This window comes from Salvia hispanica, chromosome 4 (genome assembly GCF_029641045.1).
Source record: "Salvia hispanica isolate PSC_SH4W2 chromosome 4, Shi_PSC_v1, whole genome shotgun sequence".
Classification (NCBI taxonomy): domain Eukaryota; kingdom Viridiplantae; phylum Streptophyta; class Magnoliopsida; order Lamiales; family Lamiaceae; genus Salvia; species Salvia hispanica.
The window spans coordinates 3,529,800-3,550,822 of record NC_142695.1 but is presented as its reverse complement, the minus strand read 5'-3'; the positions used below and the strand labels follow the sequence as shown (position 1 = coordinate 3,550,822).

The 21,023-nt window shown below is 31.7% G+C and overlaps 1 protein-coding gene across 4 annotated transcripts; it reads right to left on the bottom strand.

Moving 5' to 3' along the window:
• Positions 1-17,187: 17,187 nt before the first annotated feature.
• Positions 17,188-20,571, bottom strand: LOC125195715 (phosphopantetheine adenylyltransferase-like). 4 transcript variants are annotated; one of them, XM_048093888.2, is made up of 8 exons: positions 20,426-20,538; positions 19,465-19,613; positions 19,205-19,348; positions 19,055-19,126; positions 18,537-18,596; positions 18,141-18,235; positions 17,682-17,751; positions 17,188-17,602 (listed from the first exon to the last, which is right to left on the bottom strand). In XM_048093888.2, exons 3-8 carry the CDS (start codon positions 19,313-19,315, stop codon positions 17,486-17,488), a joined length of 525 nt encoding a protein of 174 aa, XP_047949845.1. In that variant the 5' UTR covers positions 19,316-19,348; positions 19,465-19,613; positions 20,426-20,538; the 3' UTR covers positions 17,188-17,485. The 4 variants fall into 4 exon arrangements, with proteins under 4 accessions (XP_047949845.1, XP_088913226.1, XP_047949844.1 ...); XM_089057100.1 differs by having other exon boundaries at positions 19,465-19,600; positions 20,426-20,535; XM_048093887.2 differs by lacking the exon at positions 19,465-19,613 and having other exon boundaries at positions 20,426-20,571.
• Between the last annotated feature and the right edge of the window lie 452 nt (positions 20,572-21,023).

Below are 21,023 nucleotides of genomic sequence, written 5' to 3'. Positions count from 1 at the left end.
CGGAGGGAGTACATATTAATGACTAGGGGAGTGTTATATTGCTAACTCAATGCTTAATTGCTAACTACAACTCAATAATAGCCATTAGATATTCAAATTAAAGGCCTAGATCATCAACCACGAAATATCAATACGATCAACAAAAAACGTCAATAAGGCTATAGGATTAATTCCAATAAAAATCAATAGGGGTATTAATATCAAGTTAGTTATAACTAACTTTTAAAAGAAATCCCAAAACTTTTAATTCATATAACATATATCAAATTAAAGATAATTTTTTAAGGATTCCAACGATATACTACATGCATATGTTCCGACGTCAAAATTTGAAAAAAAATTGAATTTTTTTTTGAATTTTCGTATTTTTGACGAACAGATTTATGTCAATACACCTTACATAATATGTCAATATTATGCTTGTAAAATGTCAATATGAAATTGTGTTGACATTATTATGTCTTCGTGTTGATGTATTTCATACACTGTATTAACATTGTATTTCTAAACCCTAAATTTGATAGTTGCTATTATCTTTTTAATATTAAAAAATAAAAAACGAAATTACACATGGCAAATTGTAGACCACAAGATTTCTAAACTCTTATGATCTTAAAGTAGTTGTAGTTAGCAACTAAGGGATGAGTTAGCAATTCATCACCCCCTTAATGACTAAATATACATGAAAAAAGTCCGAGATGATTACGGATCTGAAAATTGACCTCAATATTATTAGTCTTGTACAAGTACATAAAATAAATTGGACCTTGATATTTGAACTAAAAAATTACTAGTATTAAGATCACAACTCATATGCATGTGCATCTAGCAAAATTAATATTTCTCGCTGCCGTCTAGAAAAAATAAAACAAAAGTGATAAAAACACAAGAACCAAAAATAAATTAAAATCAAGTATACTATTTTAGATATTCCATAACGTGGTTTTATTTTGCGCGCAACATAAATCGTAGTAGTAATTAATGTGGAAAGAAGAAGAAAGAGTTACGAAACTAGAAGTCTTAGTACATATCCAAATGGTGCAATCAAATTTAATAACGCAGTTGACACTTGATCCATTACTAATAATTTGCTAACTTGGTTAACTTGTCAATATTGTATATTAAAAATATCTGAACAATGGTATTAGTATGTCAACACAAATTAAGTATATCAAATAAATTTGTGTTAATAGATTAATAACATCGTGTTAATATATTTTACATGCAGAATTGACAAGTTAATAAATTAAGCTATTTAGCAGCCTACTATGACTCCATAAGTTTCTCATAGTATATGTTTTATATGTAAATGTCATATTATCCAATATTAACCTTTTCTTTGCAAAGAGACATTTGATGCAAACAGGTACTCTATGTACTTGATCTACGGATGCCATCAGTTCTGGTTCCGATTTTGGTTCAAAATACTGGTTTCTGAATTGTTTTCTCGGTTTTTGAATGTTTTATCAACAAATTTCCTAAATTTTCATTTTTTTCCGATTACAAGTCAAAACTTGCGTTCAACTGGTGATTACAGTTTCAAACAATTAATTTGCACATCCTAATTAATTTGATCAATTCAAACAATTATATGCATATGATCATAAAAACGTACTTATATAAATATTTTCAAATGTCGCGTTTCCCCAACGAAAATGGTCAAGAAATCAGTATTTAAATAAATGGACAAAAAGTTTGGTATGTTTAATTGCATGTTTACATGTTTGGCTGAGTTACATGTCGATTTTAATTAATTAATACTTAAATTTCTCTTTATTTCTTCATTTCATTACTAAAATGAATGAGTGGACTACACCAACCACTAAAAACAGTGTTTGGAATACATATATAGGACTATAAAATTCAATAATTAAAATAAGAGGGAACATCTTTTTTAGTCTACGAACTTTGCCAAAGTATCATTTTAAGTCCGTGAACTTTGAAAATATCATTTCAGGTCCATCAACTATGGGTTAATATCACTTGAAGTACTTTTTTACTACTTCCAAGTTTTATAGGACGAAAATACCCTCGATAACTTAAAGGGTATATATTTTTAATAAACTTATCATATACTCATATTTTTTATAAATATCTTTACAATATATTTTTGACAAATTTTCTAAATATAATTTGACCTTCAATATTATCACTTAATTATGTGACATGCAAGTAAAATTGCTTTTCTTCAATTTTTTATATTAAAGAATTTTAAAATTAAATAAAGAACTTTTCTTTAATAATAAAAAATTAAATAAGAATCTTTTCTTGCATGTCACAAAATTAAGTGATAATATTGAAGGTCAAATTATATTTAGAAAATTCAATAAAAATATATAATAAAGATATTTATAAAAAAAATATGAGTATAGGATAAGTTTATTAAAAATATATACCTTTAAGGTATCAAGGGTATTTTTGTCCAAAAAAAATTGAAAATAGTAAAAAAGTATTTTAAATGATATTAACCCATAGTTGATGGACCTGAAATGATATTTTCAAAGTTCACGGACCTAAAATGATACTTTGGCAAAGTTCATGGACCAAAAAAGATGTTCCCTCTTAGAATAAAGGATCCCCCTAACTAAGAAGGTCGATTGAAGAGAGAGAGATAAAATATTTATTTAGGATTTTTGTCATGTAGTGTCAAAGAATATGGAGGGCTTAGTTGATGTTGATTTCGAGATTCCAAATCACATTTAAAACTCCCAACTTTACTAATTTTAGTTAAAACAACTCTATCATGACTTGATGATAGGCCTCGTCACACACGTCTTTTTTTCCTTGGCTTAAACTGTACTATTCAATCCAATCCAAAGTAGAATAATAAAAAATTCGAGTTTGACTTAATTATCTTGTTGGCAGAATCTAATTTAATTTTTCAAATTTATATAAGTTTTGTAACTGCATCACTGATAGAGTGAATCATCATTTCTTAATTAATGAATTATTTATTCTAAAAACAAAATATTCGTTCCATTAGCCTTATGACGATTTGTGTGAATCAACATTTCTAAATTAATGAATTATTTATTCTAAAAATAAAATATTCAAAATATTCGTTCCATTAGCCTTATGACGATTTGTGTGAACCATCATTTCTAAATTAATGATTTATTTATATTAAAAATATTCGCTTTTGGACGATTTGTGTGAATCATCATTTCTAAAATAACGAATTTTTTATTCTAAAAACAAAATATTCAAAATACTCGTTCCATTAGCCTTATGACATATATTTTTTTTCAGATTCTCACATAATATGACATGTTTCCTTTTTAAAGACATTTATTAATGCCCAAAGCAACCTCTGTTCGAGCCCATTCTGTCAGCGATTTTGAAGTCCAATCAGTGTCTACTACATACCATTCTCTTCATCTTCAAAAGAGCTTCGCGTAAGTACTTTGCACATCTAAATTGGAGTTTTGTAAAGAAAGTTATGGCCATTTTATGAACGTTGCACAGTCAAATCAAAAGCTAACGAAAATTCAATGAATGAAAGAAATTGTTGCCTTGTGATACCAAATCTCTCCTATTAATTGAAGATTTCGAAATTACCATCTTTCCCCTAACATGGAGGACACTTTTTTACCAATTCTGAATCTTTTTCACTTCCCCCGCCTTCTGCAATCTTCGACCTCCACATTGTAGCGGAGCTCTGCAGATCCAGACATGAGAAGACTGAAAATTGCATAATTCAATCTTGAGTTTTGTTTTGTTTCTCTTCATGTCTAGTACTTTAATTGTTGTTTTACTTGACAATGAGTAGTAAACATCTTTTGTAGAATTTTTGGTAAACATGCTATAATTACAAGCAATTTATTTAATTGATTTTCCTTGTTAGTTCTTGTAGTTATTTCAATTTTTCTTGTGCTTATATATTTGTTTGATTGTCCATCTTATAAATATATGTGGATTCTACTATAATAATTAGGAGATGAGTAGTTTAATTTGAAAGATGAGAAATTGACGTCTTTGCCAATATAATTAGGAGATTTGAGCCTTTGAATGAAGCAAATTTATCTTAGAATCTTTTTGGAGTTGTTGCATTAGTTCTAGAAAGGAGACTTCGGTTCTAGGTAGTAATCTATAAATCGTATGCTTCAGGAGAATATATAGTTTTACATCTGTGATAGCTTAGTAACTCTATATACTGTAATTCAAGGAAGTCGATTGGATATTAGCTTTTGATTGTGGTTCCTAAAACTCTTCATCCTAAAACGTTCGACACGAGTTTTAATGTATAATTAGTAAAGTAAGAGAGGGGTAGATGGAAAAAGTAATTAAAGTATTGTTAGTAGAGAATGAGTTTCATCTCATTAGAGGGAAAAAAGACTTTCCAAAATTAGAATATGCATATTCTTATGAGGCAGACTAAAAAGGAAATAGTGCATATTCTTGTTGGACGGAGGGAATATTTGTTTATTTATTTATAAATCTAAATCCAAAAATCTCGTGTCTCATATATACTATGACACTTAGTATATAGTAATATACAATTTGCAATCTTATTCCATGTGTTCGATATCTTTGTACTAACCTTTAGCTATACTAGATTAATTTTGTATACTTGCAAGTATTTTTAGTGCTAATAAATAGTGCATCATAGAGTGAGTACCTTTTTATAGTCAGGTCCTCTAGTAGTTTGGAAATTACTACTTATTCCGTTTCATAATATTTGTCATACTTGATGTGAGTATGGATTCTATGAAATATAAAGGAGTGAATTGAAAAAGTCAGTGAAGTGAAAAAGTCTGTGATGCCAACTAGACATGCTAGAGTTGTGGAGGAGACATGTGGGCTGATGCCAATCACAAGCCAGTTCAAGGTTAAACAATGAGTCAGTTAGTGCACATGAATATTTATTAAAAATTAAAAATAATTTTTGCACAGTTCCAAAGTTATGATTATGATTTAAATAATAATTATACTTTAAATTTTAAAATAAGATAAATTGTGAATAGAGAAATAATGGCACTATTTTATAGATAATGCGGTAAATTACATTTTCGTCTCATTACTACCACCTCTCAGTCCTTTCTACATCGCACATTATTCGCTAATCTTATTTACTATAATTAATACGTATATAATTATAAAAACAATTTCATGCGCATTGCTTCAAGAAAAAGTTTTTCTTATACATAAAATTCGAAGGGTCTTTTTTGGAAAATTTCAAACATCATCATTTATTACACTCGGTAACTTGTATTTATATTGTTGGTAATAGATAATTAATGACCATTGAAAAACACAGCAAAATAATCAATAGTACATTGAAGTATAGAATGAAGACAGTTTACTTATTATTGAAAAAACACACAATTATTACAATGAGTATATAGTTTGTTCTGATTAATAATTAAGCTCGAAGAATATGTCGTCGATATTTACCAATTGCCCATATTGTAAATACAATAATTCAAACTGCAATTCTTGAAGAACTCTCACCCCATCCACCATCTGGTAACTGTTTAAACAACAGAAATTGACATGGTTTTTGAAGTGTTTGAGAATTATGGTAAGTCTTGCTATTAGCTACCAACTGCAAAAAATGTAGCATGTGTGTAACATGTGCCCCAACAACTTTTCATTTTTGAAATCAATCCGAAAAAAAAAATGAAAATGTGTTATTCAACCAAACAATTTGGCATGGTGACATCCACGTATGATTTTTGGGCTGTTAAATTAATATACAATTTCACCAAAAGTTTTTGGTTGTTGGATAGTTGCAATCAAATTTAAATTTCATAATTTTTTTTGTCTATATTTAAAGAGACTATATTTTGGCGGTTATGTTCAATTCACTAATTCTACTAACTAAAAATAAATAAAACCCAAAAAATAATTTGCTTAGTCTCCGAATTTTATAACTGCATCATAATAACCATGTGAATCAATATTTAAGTGAACGATAGTCATTTTATGTATGTAGCATAATCTCATTTGCCGAGTACATATCAAAATTTCGTGTACATAATCCATATTCCCATGTTATACATTAAAATAAAGGATCCCCTAACTAAGAAGGTCGATCGAAGAGAGAGAGATAAAATATTTATTTAGGATTTTTGTCATGTAGTATCAAAGATGGTCGGTTAAGTTGATGCTAATTTCGAGATTCCAAATCACAAAGTCTTAATTACTCTCAACTTTACTAAGTTAAAACAACTCTATCATGACTTGAAGATATGTGTCGTCTCACATGTCTTTATTCCTTTTCTTAAACTGTACTATTCAATCCAATCCAAGGTAGAATAATAAAAATTTCGAGTTTGACCTAAATATATTGTTGGCGGAATCTAAAAACAAAAATAATTTTTCCATTAGCCTTATGAGAGCATCCACAATGGATGCCCTAGTGGAAGCCCTAGTGAGAGCTCTAGTGGTTGTTACGTCAGCATGCCCTATTTTTATTAATTTTTATATATTAATTAATTATATTACATATTCGACGGAAATACCAACGGAAAATACATTAGAAAAAACATTAGCGACAGAAAATTCCATCGGTAATTTCATCGCTAATTCGCAGCGAAAATTTTTCGGTCGATAATCCGTTGGTAAACTGACATTTTTTGTGGTGAACATCTCCAGCCGAGCGTACTCCTTTCGGGGCACATCCTTGGCCGTCCTCCGAATGGGACAAAAGTGTAGGGCGCATGCCCCTTACCCTCGTATCTCGATGGGTCAAACTTCATAGGGCATGCTTGGTATGATGGAATGAAATGAGGGTGGAATGGAATGAAGGTTGGACTGGAATGGAGGTTGGAATGGAATGAAGATAGGAATGAAATGTCAATTTCCTTGGATTTCCTTTGCATTTTCATCCATTCACTCATTCATTCCATCACACCAAGCAAATGAATAGAATGGAAGTAGGAATCACATTCCATTCCACCATTCCATTCCATCCCCTTAGGATTGGAGAAGCACTCCGGGTTTATGGATGTATATATAGGGGTTTGATCAATTGCTAACTTTCCCTAAATTGCTAACTACAACTAATTAGAGATCATAGCATGTTTAGAGATCTAGTGGTCTATAATTTGTCATGTGTAAATTCTTTTTTTTATTATTTAAACTTAAAAGGATAATTAAAACTACTAATATTAGAGTTTTGGATCAAAATGCCAATATAGTGTATTAAACATATCAATACAGTATCTTGAATATGTCAATACAATTTCGAATTGACATTTTATACATATTATGTTAACATATTAAGATAACTACATTGGCATTAAACTACTTCATAAAAATCCAAAAATTGAAGAAATTTTTTCAAAAGTTTGACATCGGAACATATGCAAGTGAGATCTCGTTATAATCTTTATAAAATCATCTTTACTTTGATATATGTTGTGTGCAAAAATAATTTAAATTGTGATAGTTATATGCATTAAAATTTTTGTGATATTTATTTCAAAAGTTAATTATAACTAATTTGTTGTTAATTGATCCTAATACTTTTATTGACATTTTTTTACAATGTATTGATATTCGGAGTTGAATAATCTTAGCCTTTAATTTAAAGATCTAACTTATATCACTTAGTTGTCGTTAGCAATTTAAGGAAAAGTTAACAATATTAATACGGATATATTCATATCCCAACACTAGATAGTTAGAAATCACAAAACTCTTCCCACTACATTGGATTTCGAAATCTAACGCTCATTTTTTATGTCATGTGAATTAATTAAATGAATATTTAAATATGTTTGGTCTAACTTAGATGTCGTTTGTTCATGTATAATTTCTATAACAGAATGATAAGTATATATAGACAAAAGATGAACAAAATCTCATGTTTAAATGTAAGTGCAACAATATTTTATTCACTAATCACAATGATTAATAAGAGAGAAATTTTTCCAGCCAACTTGTTATAAGCATTAATGTTGATTATTAAGTAAAGAAGTACTACTTGGACGAATGGACCACAAAGTGAATATAAACTTATTTCTAGATATTATTGAGAGATTAAACAAGGTTAGTTAACTCTACTTCATCGTGATTTAGATCATAAGTAAAAATGACTCCTCCATCCATTAATTGTCTTTAATCTAATAATAATTATTTTCACATGAGATTTTTTTCAGATCCTTATACTTTTATTTTGATTATCAATATCTTAAGCTAGCGTTTTTCTATCAAATCAGTTACATAAGGATTTAATTCTTTTTGCAAGCTCTCTTTCATGGTAAATATTTTAACAATATATACTCTTCTTTATAAATTGGAACACATAGCTCATGGACTGGTATTAGAAATGAGTTTTAACAACTGGCTTTTGCGGTAAATGGTTTTTCCAATGAATAGTTTTAGGCTATCAATGGGCAATTGGTTTCCCCAACGAATATTTATACTATCAATGTGCAATTAACTGTTTCGGAAGATGGTACTAAAGTAACTTTGCTATCTCCAACCATATACACCAAACTCAAAATTATTTTTAATTTTGGGTCACACCAAAAAGTAATTCTATTCCAATCTTTACTCCAACCTCAAACAAAAAAAGTATTCCATATTTACAAACTTTTTATACCTTTTCAGTTATACCTGTATACTTATTTAAGTTATGTATTAATCCCATAATATTTTATGAATAATTTATATAAATTAAATAACTATACAAAATTTATTATTAATATATTTTTGTATTAAATATAATTTATATTAAAAAAAGAAACATAATTGTAGTAAATATATTAATTATTACTTGCAAAAGAAACATAATTTATTATGATATGATAGTCTCACAACGGCTTTCTAATTATTTAATTATTTTCAATGAAAAATGTTTGAATTTTTAAAAAAGAGTTACGTGTATTATAAGTCTGGCTAATTCAACATCTCAAAATAATAATAAGGACTGGTACGTAATATCTCAAAATTATTTGCAGTAGCTATTCTTTTTTGTGTTTACTCTAAATTTGGTGTTGTTTCAATAAAATATCCAAAAAATGAATTTGCGTATGGTGTATGGTTTGAGAACTTTTTTATACCATTGGTGAATGATTGGAGTTGATCTAAATCAAGAATAATATAAGTTGTCCACATTTTATCATGTTTCCCCGTGAAAACTAACTTCAGAAAACTCTCACTTTTTATCATGTTTCCCGCCAAAAATAACTTTAGAAAACTCTCACTTTATATAATGATTGATAGATGATAGATTTTTAATTTATATCGTCAATAATAATATTATCATAAATTCGGCAGAAAATGGCATTTGTAGAATTTCTCCAATTGAAATTGTGAATATGACTATTAAGTGGTTTAAATTTATTTAGAAATTTCTAATGTAGATCGTCAATAATAATATTCGACAGAAAATTTCTATATGTGTAAAATATCTCCGATTGAAATCGTCAAAGAGTATTGAGTGGATTCAAATTTATCAAGAAATTTCTAATGTAAATCGTCAATATCGCATTCACAATTGAGTACTTATTAATTAAGTGGATTTAAATTTATTAAGAAATTTCCCTAATGATATATATTCGCTAAAAGTATGAGTTCGCTGTTGTACAATTTCTTTGATTGAAATCGTTCGAAAATAACTAAACTGTTGGTGCTTAATTGTTTGAATAATATAAAATCCACTGAACGTGTAATCAAATGCTATTTAAATAAATTGAAAATGACACGTTGATAGAAAAATGGCACCTTTTATTTTTTGGTTCAAGATAGATCCCTATACAAATTTTATGTTTTAGGATTTAGATATAATTAGATGTTTTGTTTTTAATTGAAAGGGGAAATGACTAAGTAATTTAGGATAACTCAAAATTGAATATGACTCAAGCAATTTGGCATAGAGTGATAAACACGAATTTTGCATGTTTTTAAGACTTAGATTTTGCTCGTTTTAAATGTCAATCATGCAAATTTATATTATTAAATTGCATAAGATACATTTTGGTATTATGATGTGTTTGTTGATAAATGATTAAAAAAAGATTGGAAAAACATGCAAAAAGGCCAAGATGTAGCAGCCTCTGTTCGAGCCCATTCTTCCAGCGATTCTGAAGTTCAATCAGTGTCTACTACATATCATTCTCTTCGTCTTCGAAAGAGCTTCGTGTGGGTACCTTGAACATCTGAATTGGAGTTTTGTGGAGAAAGTTATGACCATTTTACGAATGTTGTGCAGTCAAATCAAAAGCTGACAGAAATTCAATGATTGAAAGAAATTGTTGCCTTGTGATACCAAATCTCTCCTATTAAATGGAGATTTCGAAATTACCATCTTTCCCGATAGTTGGAGGACACTTTTTACTGATTCTACTAACTAGAAATAAATAAAATCTAAAAACTAATTTGCTTAGTCTCCCAATTTTATGATCATAAGGACCATGTGAATCAATATTTAAGTTGACGGTAGTCATTTTTTGTATGTAGCATAATCTCATTTGCCGAATCAAATTATATATATATATCAAAATTTCGTGTACATAAACCATATTCCCATGTTATACGTTAGAATACCCTCATAACTAACCCTCAACTAATCCAACCCTAATCAACTTTTTAATAAAATATTTATTTCTTATTTATCCATATATACAACCTCCAATTTATTAAATATTGACCCAAACTCAACCCAATTAAATATTTTCTTTTTCATATATTTTTAATTAAAAAGCTCATACAAAAATTATATAAATTCTTTTATGAATTATAATAAAAATTATAACGCATTCATATTATTGAAGTACAACACAATAAAATACACAAATAAATTAAAAATTAAAATACACAAAATGTTCGAGATTAAAAATGTAAATCCGTAACGTACACTACAAAAAAAAAAGTTGTTTTGCAAGCACCAAAGTGCTTGCAAATAAGCATATATGCTTGCAAATAGTTATTTTGCAAGCACTTTGCAAGTAAGAAAGGTGCTTCCCATTTCGTTCGTAGCAAAATTTGCAAGAACTTTAGCAAGCACATGCTTAAAAATTTGCAAGCACATTAACTAGTGCTCGCCAAGTTGCTTGCAATATCTAACGGTTAAATTAGTACATTGCAAGCATTTTTTTCTTGCAAAACTTCCTCAAGGTTGTCGCAATATTCAACTTTAGCGAGCATTCATTGTGCTCGCAAAAATAATTGCATTTTCTGACTTCATTTTACAAGTACCACTGTGCTTGTTGTTCAGCATTTATTCTAAGTATTTAGTTGAAGAATGCGTTGTGTAGAAAATATTAGAGGGAGTTTATATAGGGTTTTACAAGAATTCTTTTTTACTTGGGTATGGGACATAATATTGCATCGATATCCACTAAAATCCTATATCTATATCCAATTAATTGAGTTAGGGTTTGGTATGTTTTCTACGGTAAGGAAGATTATGTTAAATCAAAGTTAGCGACTATTTAAATACTAAAAAAATACTATAGTATTTGATTATATGATTTGATAAGCTTAAATGCGAAATAGTAGTAATTCAAAAGGGAGATATTTTTTTATCCCGATATATATAGTACTACAATGATATCCTCTATCCGATAAAATCTTATAATCATATCCATATAGGTATTTGTTATCTGATTTTGGGGTATACGGTTGTTCGGTAACAAATATTTATCTCTTTTGAAAGTAGTTTTTGGAGACAGAAGTTACTAGTTTAGTAGTTTAGATGAGAATTATTTAGATCAGAACTAATGTTGATCGATAATGAGGGTGGTTTACTCACAATCGCGGTTAATTTACTTTTTCTTTATTAAACCCAATGTAAATTATAGATGGACATGGACTGATTAAAGCTCTTATTTTGTAGTTCAAAAATAATCATAGGTATCCTCGCTAATTAGTCTTAGGCATATCGTTCCTATTGACCTATTGCACTATCTGTTTTATCTATCATACTACTCATTTCTCGATTTCTTAGCATACTTTAGCTATCCCACAATAATAGTTTGTCAAAAAATTAGACACATTAGCTATCCCACAATAATAGATAAAATAAAACTAGGTCTTGATATTAAAAGTAAATAGTTCAAACAACATAGGATAGCTAGTTTCAAATCTTAAATTTCTTTAGTTTAGTTACTTAAGAGATAAAACATGGAGTAATATAATTATCCACTTAGATAAACTCTGCCCTTTACTCTATCGGATCGGTGCATATGGTTATGGTAACAACCAAAATCAAACCAAACCAAACCAAACACATGCTAAAGAAATAACTACATAGAACTAAATGGGATAAATCTTGTGTTCTTCAGTCTTCTCCTTCTTGCCTTGAACTTCCTTTGATCCTTCGGTTCTTGTATGAATTTCTCGATGTCGAATTACGATCTTCGGGGGGGTTTATCTAGGGCTCAAAATGTCCTCTCTAAATTGGGATAGATTTGGACTTTAGAGAAAAAAACTTAAGTCTAACCCCTTGAAACATTTTAAGTTTGGGTTTATCACAGCGTAAAAGTCTCTAACTCAAATTGATCACCCATCGGCACATCATCTACCCGGCCGAATAGTGCTCTCTAGAGACAATTGCCATGAAGCTCACCCTAGCAGGGTGCTAAGTCGGCACAGTGCTACGGCTACCAAGTCGTGTAACACCCATTAGATCACATACACTCATGAACACTTGACTGGGTGATAAGATGATGCAATCTTATTCGATCGGGTGGAACACAATGGAAACATGCGCCACATCTTGAAATCTTTCACTTCACTTTCCAATTTTGTCTGAGATTCGTTACCAAATTCCACTCATTCATTTTTGCATGGAAAATACTCCATCCATCCCAGAAATTGTCATGTTTTGACCCGTCACGTATTTATAAGAAATGAAATAGAAAGTGAATTAGAAAATTAGTGAAATATGAGTCCTACTTTTATTTATTAGTTTTATAATGTGAGTGAGAATGAAGTGAAATATGAGATCTACTACTAAAAATGGTACTCCCTCCGTTCCAAAAAAGTTGATACAAAACTTTTGGACACGGAGATTAAGAATTTATATTAGATAAATAGGAGAGATGAAATAGTAGAAAAGATAAAAGAGAGTAAAGTAAGTAATGGAATAAAGTAAGAATGATTAGATGTTTTGTCTTTTGTTAAAAAAAGAAATGATTCAACTTTGTTTGGACGGACTACAAAGGAATACGACTCAACTTTCTTGGGACAGAGAGAGTAGTAAAAGTGAAACCTGACAAACTTTATGGGACAAACATAAATGAAAATGATAAACTTTCTGGGATGGAGGCAAGGGAGTACATATACATCCTCAGGAACGGATCCAGGAATTTATATAAAGAGGGGCAAAAATATACATAGACAAAATTTAAGAGATTTAAGAGGACCAATTAGTGAGAAATTAAAGCAAATATATTTTATAATATAATTTTTGTATATGTGATGGAATTTGAGGTGGGGCATTTGCCCATTTTAACTAGTAGCTGGATCCGTCCCAATACATCCTAATGAGTCCAAAAACACTAAAAAATGCACGAATCAATGAAGAAAGCATATTTGATTGATATAACTGCAATTATAATCTGATTCCTGCTCACATTGCCTATTTGTAACTAGGAATGTAATTAAATGCAAATTCTAAATATTGTACAAACTTCAAATTATGATCTAGACCGTTAAAAATGTTAATATATGACAAAATAACATCAACAGAAAATTCCAACACAGTTTCAACGGTTGACACCGTGTTGACATTGTATTGACATGTGATAGACATCAAAATCTTGAAATTTTACACTGTGTTGACATTGTGTTGAAAAGTTTGGAGTTTATACAATATATGAGTTAACATTTTATCACTACCTTTGTAACTATAAGAGTGTCCAGAGTGGTGGCCACCAGCGACGGAACAGCCATGCCACATCCACAAAAACATTTCCAGAGCCATAAAAACACTTCCACAACCACAAAAATTTGTCCAGCCCAATAAACAGTCACGCCACAACAACAAATGACATTATTTATTCAATTGTTGGTATATTTCAATTGGACCAAAATAAAAATTATCAGATGAAAATAATTAGAAAAAAAATAACTAATTTAAAAAATTATTAAAACCAAATATTTGTTGTATTATGAATATTGGAAAATTATCAACGAAAATTAGCTAAAAACACTAAACACAACACCACCGTCATGGTATCACGATGTGCCCGCTCCCCTACATGCCTAGAGCTCTTCCATCATATCGGCCTGGAGTGCCAGGTGTTCTCCTTCCCTGCACATATCGGTGAAAGCTTGGAGCAAGTATTCTTTACTATGCGGTACACCCATTTGTAAGGTGTGGTGACAACACCATGACTTGAACTAGCATCGTCGTCCAATGCTCAGCGCTCTGCAAGCGAGCCTTCATCATCTGTTAGCATGTTATGCAATATGATACATGCATACATGATATCAGCGACATCGTTTTGGTGCCAAATTCTTGCTGGGCACCATATAATGCCCCATCGCGCTTGAAGCACACCAAAAGCTCGTTCAACATCTTTCCTCGCACCCTCTTGACGTTGCGCGAAGTAGGCTTTCTTCGGACCAACAGGATGTCGATCCGTCTTCACAAATACGGGTCACCGAGGGTATATCCCATTTGCCAAATAGTAGCCCCTGTTGTACTGCTTGACGTTGGCCATGAAGCGGATTTCTGGACCCTCACCACGGCACTGCTCATTGAAGAGGGGTGACGACTGCAGAACGTTGATGTCGTTGTTAAAACCTGCAACACCGAAATACGCATGCTAGGTCCGCAACTGGTAGTCAGCCACGGTTTTAAGGATCATCGACGGGTGTTTGCTTATGAAGCCAGTACTGAATTGCCCTTTCCACGCCACCGGGCGGTTCCTCCATTCCCAGTGCATGCAATCAATGCTGCACATCATCCTTGGAAAGTCATGCACCGTCCCGTGCATATCCAGCAGTATCTGGCAGTCTTGTGCGGTTGGCTTTCGAAGATACTCTAGACCGAAGATGTCCCTGATGCCCCTGCAAAACTGCCTCAGAACCTCCAAGCTAGTCGTCTCACCCATATGCAGGTATTCGTTGAACATGTCAGTCGGTTCGGCATAGGCAATTGCCTAATTGCAGCGGTGCACTTCTGTAACATCGACAGTCCGATCTGGTGGCTGGCATCCCGTCGAAGGGTGAAGCACCGCCCAGCTAATGACGTTGCTATATGGAGGAAGAGTCATTGCGACATTCTGAAGCACCGACGGAAAAACTCTGGGGGATAACGGGGGTTTTCGATAAAGTAGTTGGAAATCAGCCGTTGGTTAGCCCCGGCAAGGTCACGCCGGATTAACCGCCGATGATGAATCAAACGAGGGACCGCCGCCGCCAACGCACTCTCCGCATCGTCTTGGACTTCCCGCTCCACCTCTTCAACCACCGTGTCAAATGCCTCATCCAACATGTGTTGATACTCGACGTCAGCAATTTTATGAGAGGATTTGAGTAAAATTTTAGAATGAAGTTTGGAATGGAATGAAACAAATGAATTAGGTAAAGAGATGAAAATATAAATTTGGAATTGTAGTGTGGATGTGGAGGTGTGAATGAAAAAAATGAGACAATGGATATATTTAAAGAAAAATTCAGAAAATAAATGAAATTAAAAATATTCCGGCACTGGCGCCAAAGCAGTCGGCGCACTACATTGGTCTGCTGTGCCGACCGCTGGAGAACCGCCCCTTCCACGCCGCGCAGCACCACTGTTGACATTCTAACTTAGGTTGTAAATATTACTCCCTCCGTCCCACAAAGATAGTCCCACTTTGATCCAGCACGAATTTTAAGAAATGTAATGAAAAGTGAGTTGAAAAAATTGGTGGGATGTGGGTCCTACTTTTAAAGTATTAGTTTTATAATAAAATGTGAGTAGGAATGAGTTGGTGGAATATGAGGTTTACTACCAAAAATAGTAAAAGTGAAATGAGACAAACTTTGTGGGACGGGCGGAAATGGAAAAATGAGACAATCTTTGTGGGACGGAGAGAATATCTTTTACAGTATTTTCTTTCGTTGCCAAATAAAAAAAAGTAGTGTTTACACCCAAACGTCCGAATGAGATACAAATCCATGCCAAGAAATCTAAGAACAACTTCACTTTTCTTCCTTACACGTATTCGTGAACAGTTACATAAATAATTGTATTGAATTTGTCTATATTTTGAAATTTCTTTATTTTTGTAATTGCTTACAAAACTCAATTCATTAAGTTAAAGTCGTATATCTGCACACAAAAAATGACAACGTTTTGTGTGTTTTGTAACTTTGGCTAGTTTTGATCTTTATCTTTATAATATCTCCCTTTGGATTAGAAATAACAAATTGTTGAAACTCATATCTATAAACAAAGAGTTATATCGTTTCAATCTTATCGTTGGATAGCTATAATAAAGAGATATTGGGTTTCAATCTTACCATCCCCCACAGCATGTCATGAAAATCTTAATCTTTACCCTATGATAGTTAGTAGTATTATCTTGGGAAATTGGTCCATAATATCATGAACTTTGCCCAAATTTTGGTTTTTTCCATAAACTTTCAAATTAGTACCATAAATCATGAACTTTCAGATTGGTTTGGTATTTCCCACGGATGATCAAGTGTAAAATTCAATTAATTTATATAACATTTTGAATCCTATTTAGCAGCATTCTTATAAGTGGCATGTCATGTTGGTATATCTATTTGGAATATTAAACACAATAGTACTTTTATTTGACAAAACAAAACTCTAAAAATAAAGAAAACAAAATAAATTTAATAAAAACACAAAGAATTTAATTAGAAACACATATCTGTGACGCTACGCTACAAAAATTAAAACACAAAACCTTGTTTCTCTCTTTCACAAACGCTAGGAACATATTTTAGGGAATTTCCTAAAAAAATCTTGGATTATCGGGAAAATACCAAACCAATCTGAAAGTTCATGATTTATGGTACTAATTTGAAAGTTTATGGGAAAAACCAAAATCTGGACAAAGTTCATGATATTAAGGACCAATTTCCCTATTATCTTTTATTACATCTCGAATTTTTAGTACTAGTATATAATGTTATTATCAAATAATATATTTAATTGTTTACTCTGAATTACTCATAACATAACAAATTGCCTACGATCTAACTTTAAAATTAAAACTAATTTACATTAATTTCTGAATTTAATAGTAACTAAACACTGTGACCAATGAATGATCAATAGATTATGATTCCCAATAATACAAAAGCAAAACTCTAGAAGAAAATGTTAATTATGTAACATTTACAATGGAAATTTTTTTATTCAAATAACATGTAAAGACTATGAACAAGAACATTGAGAACTTTTTCAGCTGATTTGAGTAAAGATTACAGCTTTAGTGAAAACAATTTTCTATCTGGAATTTGTTTGAACAATCAAGTAAAAAATATTAAGAATATTTTTCTGGGTATTGATGAATTATTCATTGACTGCATCTGCACATCTGAGAATTTATATAGACAACATGGATTAAAGCTGACCTTCTAACTGAAGCTTCCTTGCCTTCTCAGCTTCCATTTTTCTCAATGCAGTAGAACTCAATTTCTCCCCAGTCGATTCTTCAGGGACTAAATCGACAACCTCAATCTATAAAAATTACTAATATATGAATTTTGAATGCATATGACATCATATTAGCTCACGCTGAGAGGATAGGATCAGAAACCTTTAGCTGCGAAAGACCTCTCTCAGCCCTCTTCTTGTTGACAGATAGTCCTCCTGGATATGTTTCCTTACTGTCACAACAAATTTTGAGTTAGCTATAGCATATCATAGATTTAAAAAGGAGAATTTTCTTAGCACTAATTAATAATCACCAGAAAGAAAAAGACAATTAGATATATAGTTTGAAATAAAATTCAGTCCCGGCATATGCTGTCTGCATTTCTAAGTAGAGTTTCTATCACATGAACCTACCAAATATCTTCAATTTTCATGAATTCTTGAAGATTCGAAATTCAGTTTTGCTTTCCTTAGCTATGAACTTTTTCTTTGTGGGACATCTCCACGGTTTTTAAATGCAAAGCTTCACAGGCTTGTCAAGGAATTCCAAACTTTTCAATAAATCCAGAATTAAAGAAAACGAAAGAAAGAAGATCAACGGCCAGAAACAAGTAGGATGGACCTGACAATGATAGCCTCCAAATTTTCATCGACTATAGAAGGTCCATAAGGATCCGCAATTGGCTCTATTTGCACCACAAGCTCCAATTTTACAGACTGAAGTATGTGTTTCCACACAAAGAAAAAAGAGTTATCTTTCTGATAACACAAATGAAAACATCAGAAGTTCACAAAATAAACAAAGACTACAAATCAGTTGATCAATAACCATAGTTTGCCCGCATATCATATAATCATTATCATCCCTTGATAGATCTCAGCAAATCTCATCAAACCAGACGTGAGTTAAAGATTCTTTTAGTTGGAGAAACTAGCAACTAAATCAGAAAAGCAGCAGCATAATTAAGATAATTATAAGACATAATAAGAAAGGTTAAAGTTGACATTTATCAACTACCTTTATGTAATCTTCAACATTTTTCATTCTTTTTTCAACAGGCTCAATCAGATTAGAATACTGCAAAAAAATTGAAATGGATCATATATTCTTTCCAATTGTCTAGCATTACTAAACTAAGTACAATTAACTGAAAAATGTAACTCTTAACGAATAGTCAATCTCAACTGACAATTTGTTTGATTCCAAAACCTCACTAGTTCACAAAATTATCAGACCTTGTACAGAAATTCAATTTAACGCCTTGCCAAACCAGAAGTCAATCACAAAGATTAACAGACATAACAGCATACATTCTCAAACAACCTAATCCTAATACGATAATATGGCACAGACAAATTAGCATCCTTCAGCCAGGTAACCATTGCGCGTGAAGAAATTATAAAAATTTGCCGTTTTTCCAAATTCAGATAAGACAAGTCATCACAACCCATTAAATCATGACTAGGTGTTCTTAAAATAAGTACCAGATTAATTTATGATTTTTCCAAAACATGAAACATTGGACAACAACCAACCTGCTTATTAACAAGCATATGGCCATCGCAGACACCAATCACAATTCGATCTTTGGCTAATGTTGCCGCGGCCTGCATTGTCACAATAGCTAATGCAATTCGATCAGTTCATTTAATTATGTTACAATTAATAGCTGCATACTGACAGACCTTAAGAAATTGGCGGTGGCCATCATGCAAGCGATCAAAGGTGCCACCTAGAACCACCGCACTGTAAGAACTGGGAGGAGACATGCTTAAATTACTATCCGAAGTTGCCATTTCTTTCAAACTGTTGGATGGAATTTATGTTGACTGGGAAGTGGATCGAAATTAGATGGATAAATATATATACATGTATCGAAAGAGAAAATACAACTATATACTTGACACTGTAAAACCTGACTCATAAATCAATTACACATGTTTACCTATAAGTCAGTTCTTCCCATATTTACAAACTAATCAAATGCATCTCTGAACCTCCCTATATGGCAATGGGAACTCAAGAGTGTTTTGTTGACGTTACAGTATCCATCAATCATAGCATTATATATGTGATCATGTCTGCAATTTGGAACTAATCACCAGGCAAACATATTCTGCTAATGAGTTATTTTGCTCTTGAGCTGATAAGAAATTAGTAAGAGACTGGGAAATTGATCAGGGTGTTGTAAGTATAGTGGTGACACAATATATCCTTCCATGTATAGCCAGTGTATAAATCTATCTATCAAAATATAAAGTGCCAGTTTTTTTACCCTGTTTTCGGCGGGAAAGTCACTCATTGGTCAAAAAAAAGACAGGATAAAAAATGGTATTACTCCCTCGGTCCCACTTTAGGAGACCCGGTTTACCATTTTTAGTGTCCCACTTTAGGAGTCCCGATTGGAATACTCCATAAATGGTATTAGGCCACACATTCCACTATCATTTTTCCCCTCACATTTTATTATAAAACTAATATAAAAAGGTAGGACTCACGTTCCATTATCTTTTTTCACCAACTTTCCTTTACATTTCTTAATACCCGTGCCGAACTCAACCGGGACTCCTAAAGTGGGACGGAGGGAGTATTGGATAAAAAATTGGTGCAATAAAATGGTGACAGGATTCAACACTAACACTTATATATAGAGAAGTCACTAATTGAATCTGCAATTTTGAGAACTATTGTTGTGGACTGATTTTGTGATTTTTTGATTGCAGCATAGGGACAGATGAGAGAGAAAGAAGGTGCCATTTTCGTTCAACTACTCTTTGATATCCTTCAAAACCAAAATAACATGGGAGGATAATATAAATCCACAACAACAACAAAATCGAAATTCCTCAAATCCATCGAACAATCAACAAGGTTAAAAGGTGAAAGCTTTAGAAATGTGAGCTTACGTTAAGCACAGAGAAAGAGAGCAGATCCGCGACGCGGCTGTGCAGGCGCGAGGCAGCGCGGGGGCGGAGTGGTGAGCACAGCGGCGGCCGGGTGTAGAGGAGATGTGAAGGCGTAGGTTTAATTTTGGGCTTTTAGTATATTAAATTTTATAATATGGGCTTTTAATATTATACTGGGATTTAATTTACATCGTTGTACATTTGTAATATATTAATTTAAATAAATATGTTTATCAGAATATTATGTTTATGAATATTATCATGTGTTGAATTTAATTATGATTAAAGTACTTATTAACTGTGAAAAAAAATTATATTTGTATGCTAATGTCCGCTTAATTCTAAAAAACATGGTTTTAGTTATGAACGATTATGTTGCAATTTCAAGAGTCACGAGAGTCCAGGAAGGATTAAAAGTTTTAGTCTGTATAGGTATTTGATGGTACTAATGATGTGGAAAAGAAAATATTTAGAAAGTTTAACAAAAAGAACATATCTTAAACTTAGAGTGAATTACATATTTAGGACTTATACTTATCACGACGCACGTTTGCGGTTCCTATACTTACAAAATATCATTTGCAGTCTCTATACTTGT

What these genes read in the sequence shown, in the direction of transcription:
- LOC125195715 (XM_048093887.2), bottom strand. Translation starts at nt 19,315, where the DNA reads ATGGCAACTTCGGATAGTAATTTAAGCATGTCTCCTCCCAGTTCTTAC. An exon ending in ATATGCTTGTTAATAAGCAG is followed by an intron (nt 18,597 to 19,054) that starts GTTGGTTGTTGT and finishes ATTTTTTTGCAG; the next exon opens with TATTCTAATCTGATTGAGCC. An exon ending in GAGGTCTTTCGCAGCTAAAG is followed by an intron (nt 17,603 to 17,681) that starts GTTTCTGATCCT and finishes TAATTTTTATAG; the next exon opens with ATTGAGGTTGTCGATTTAGT.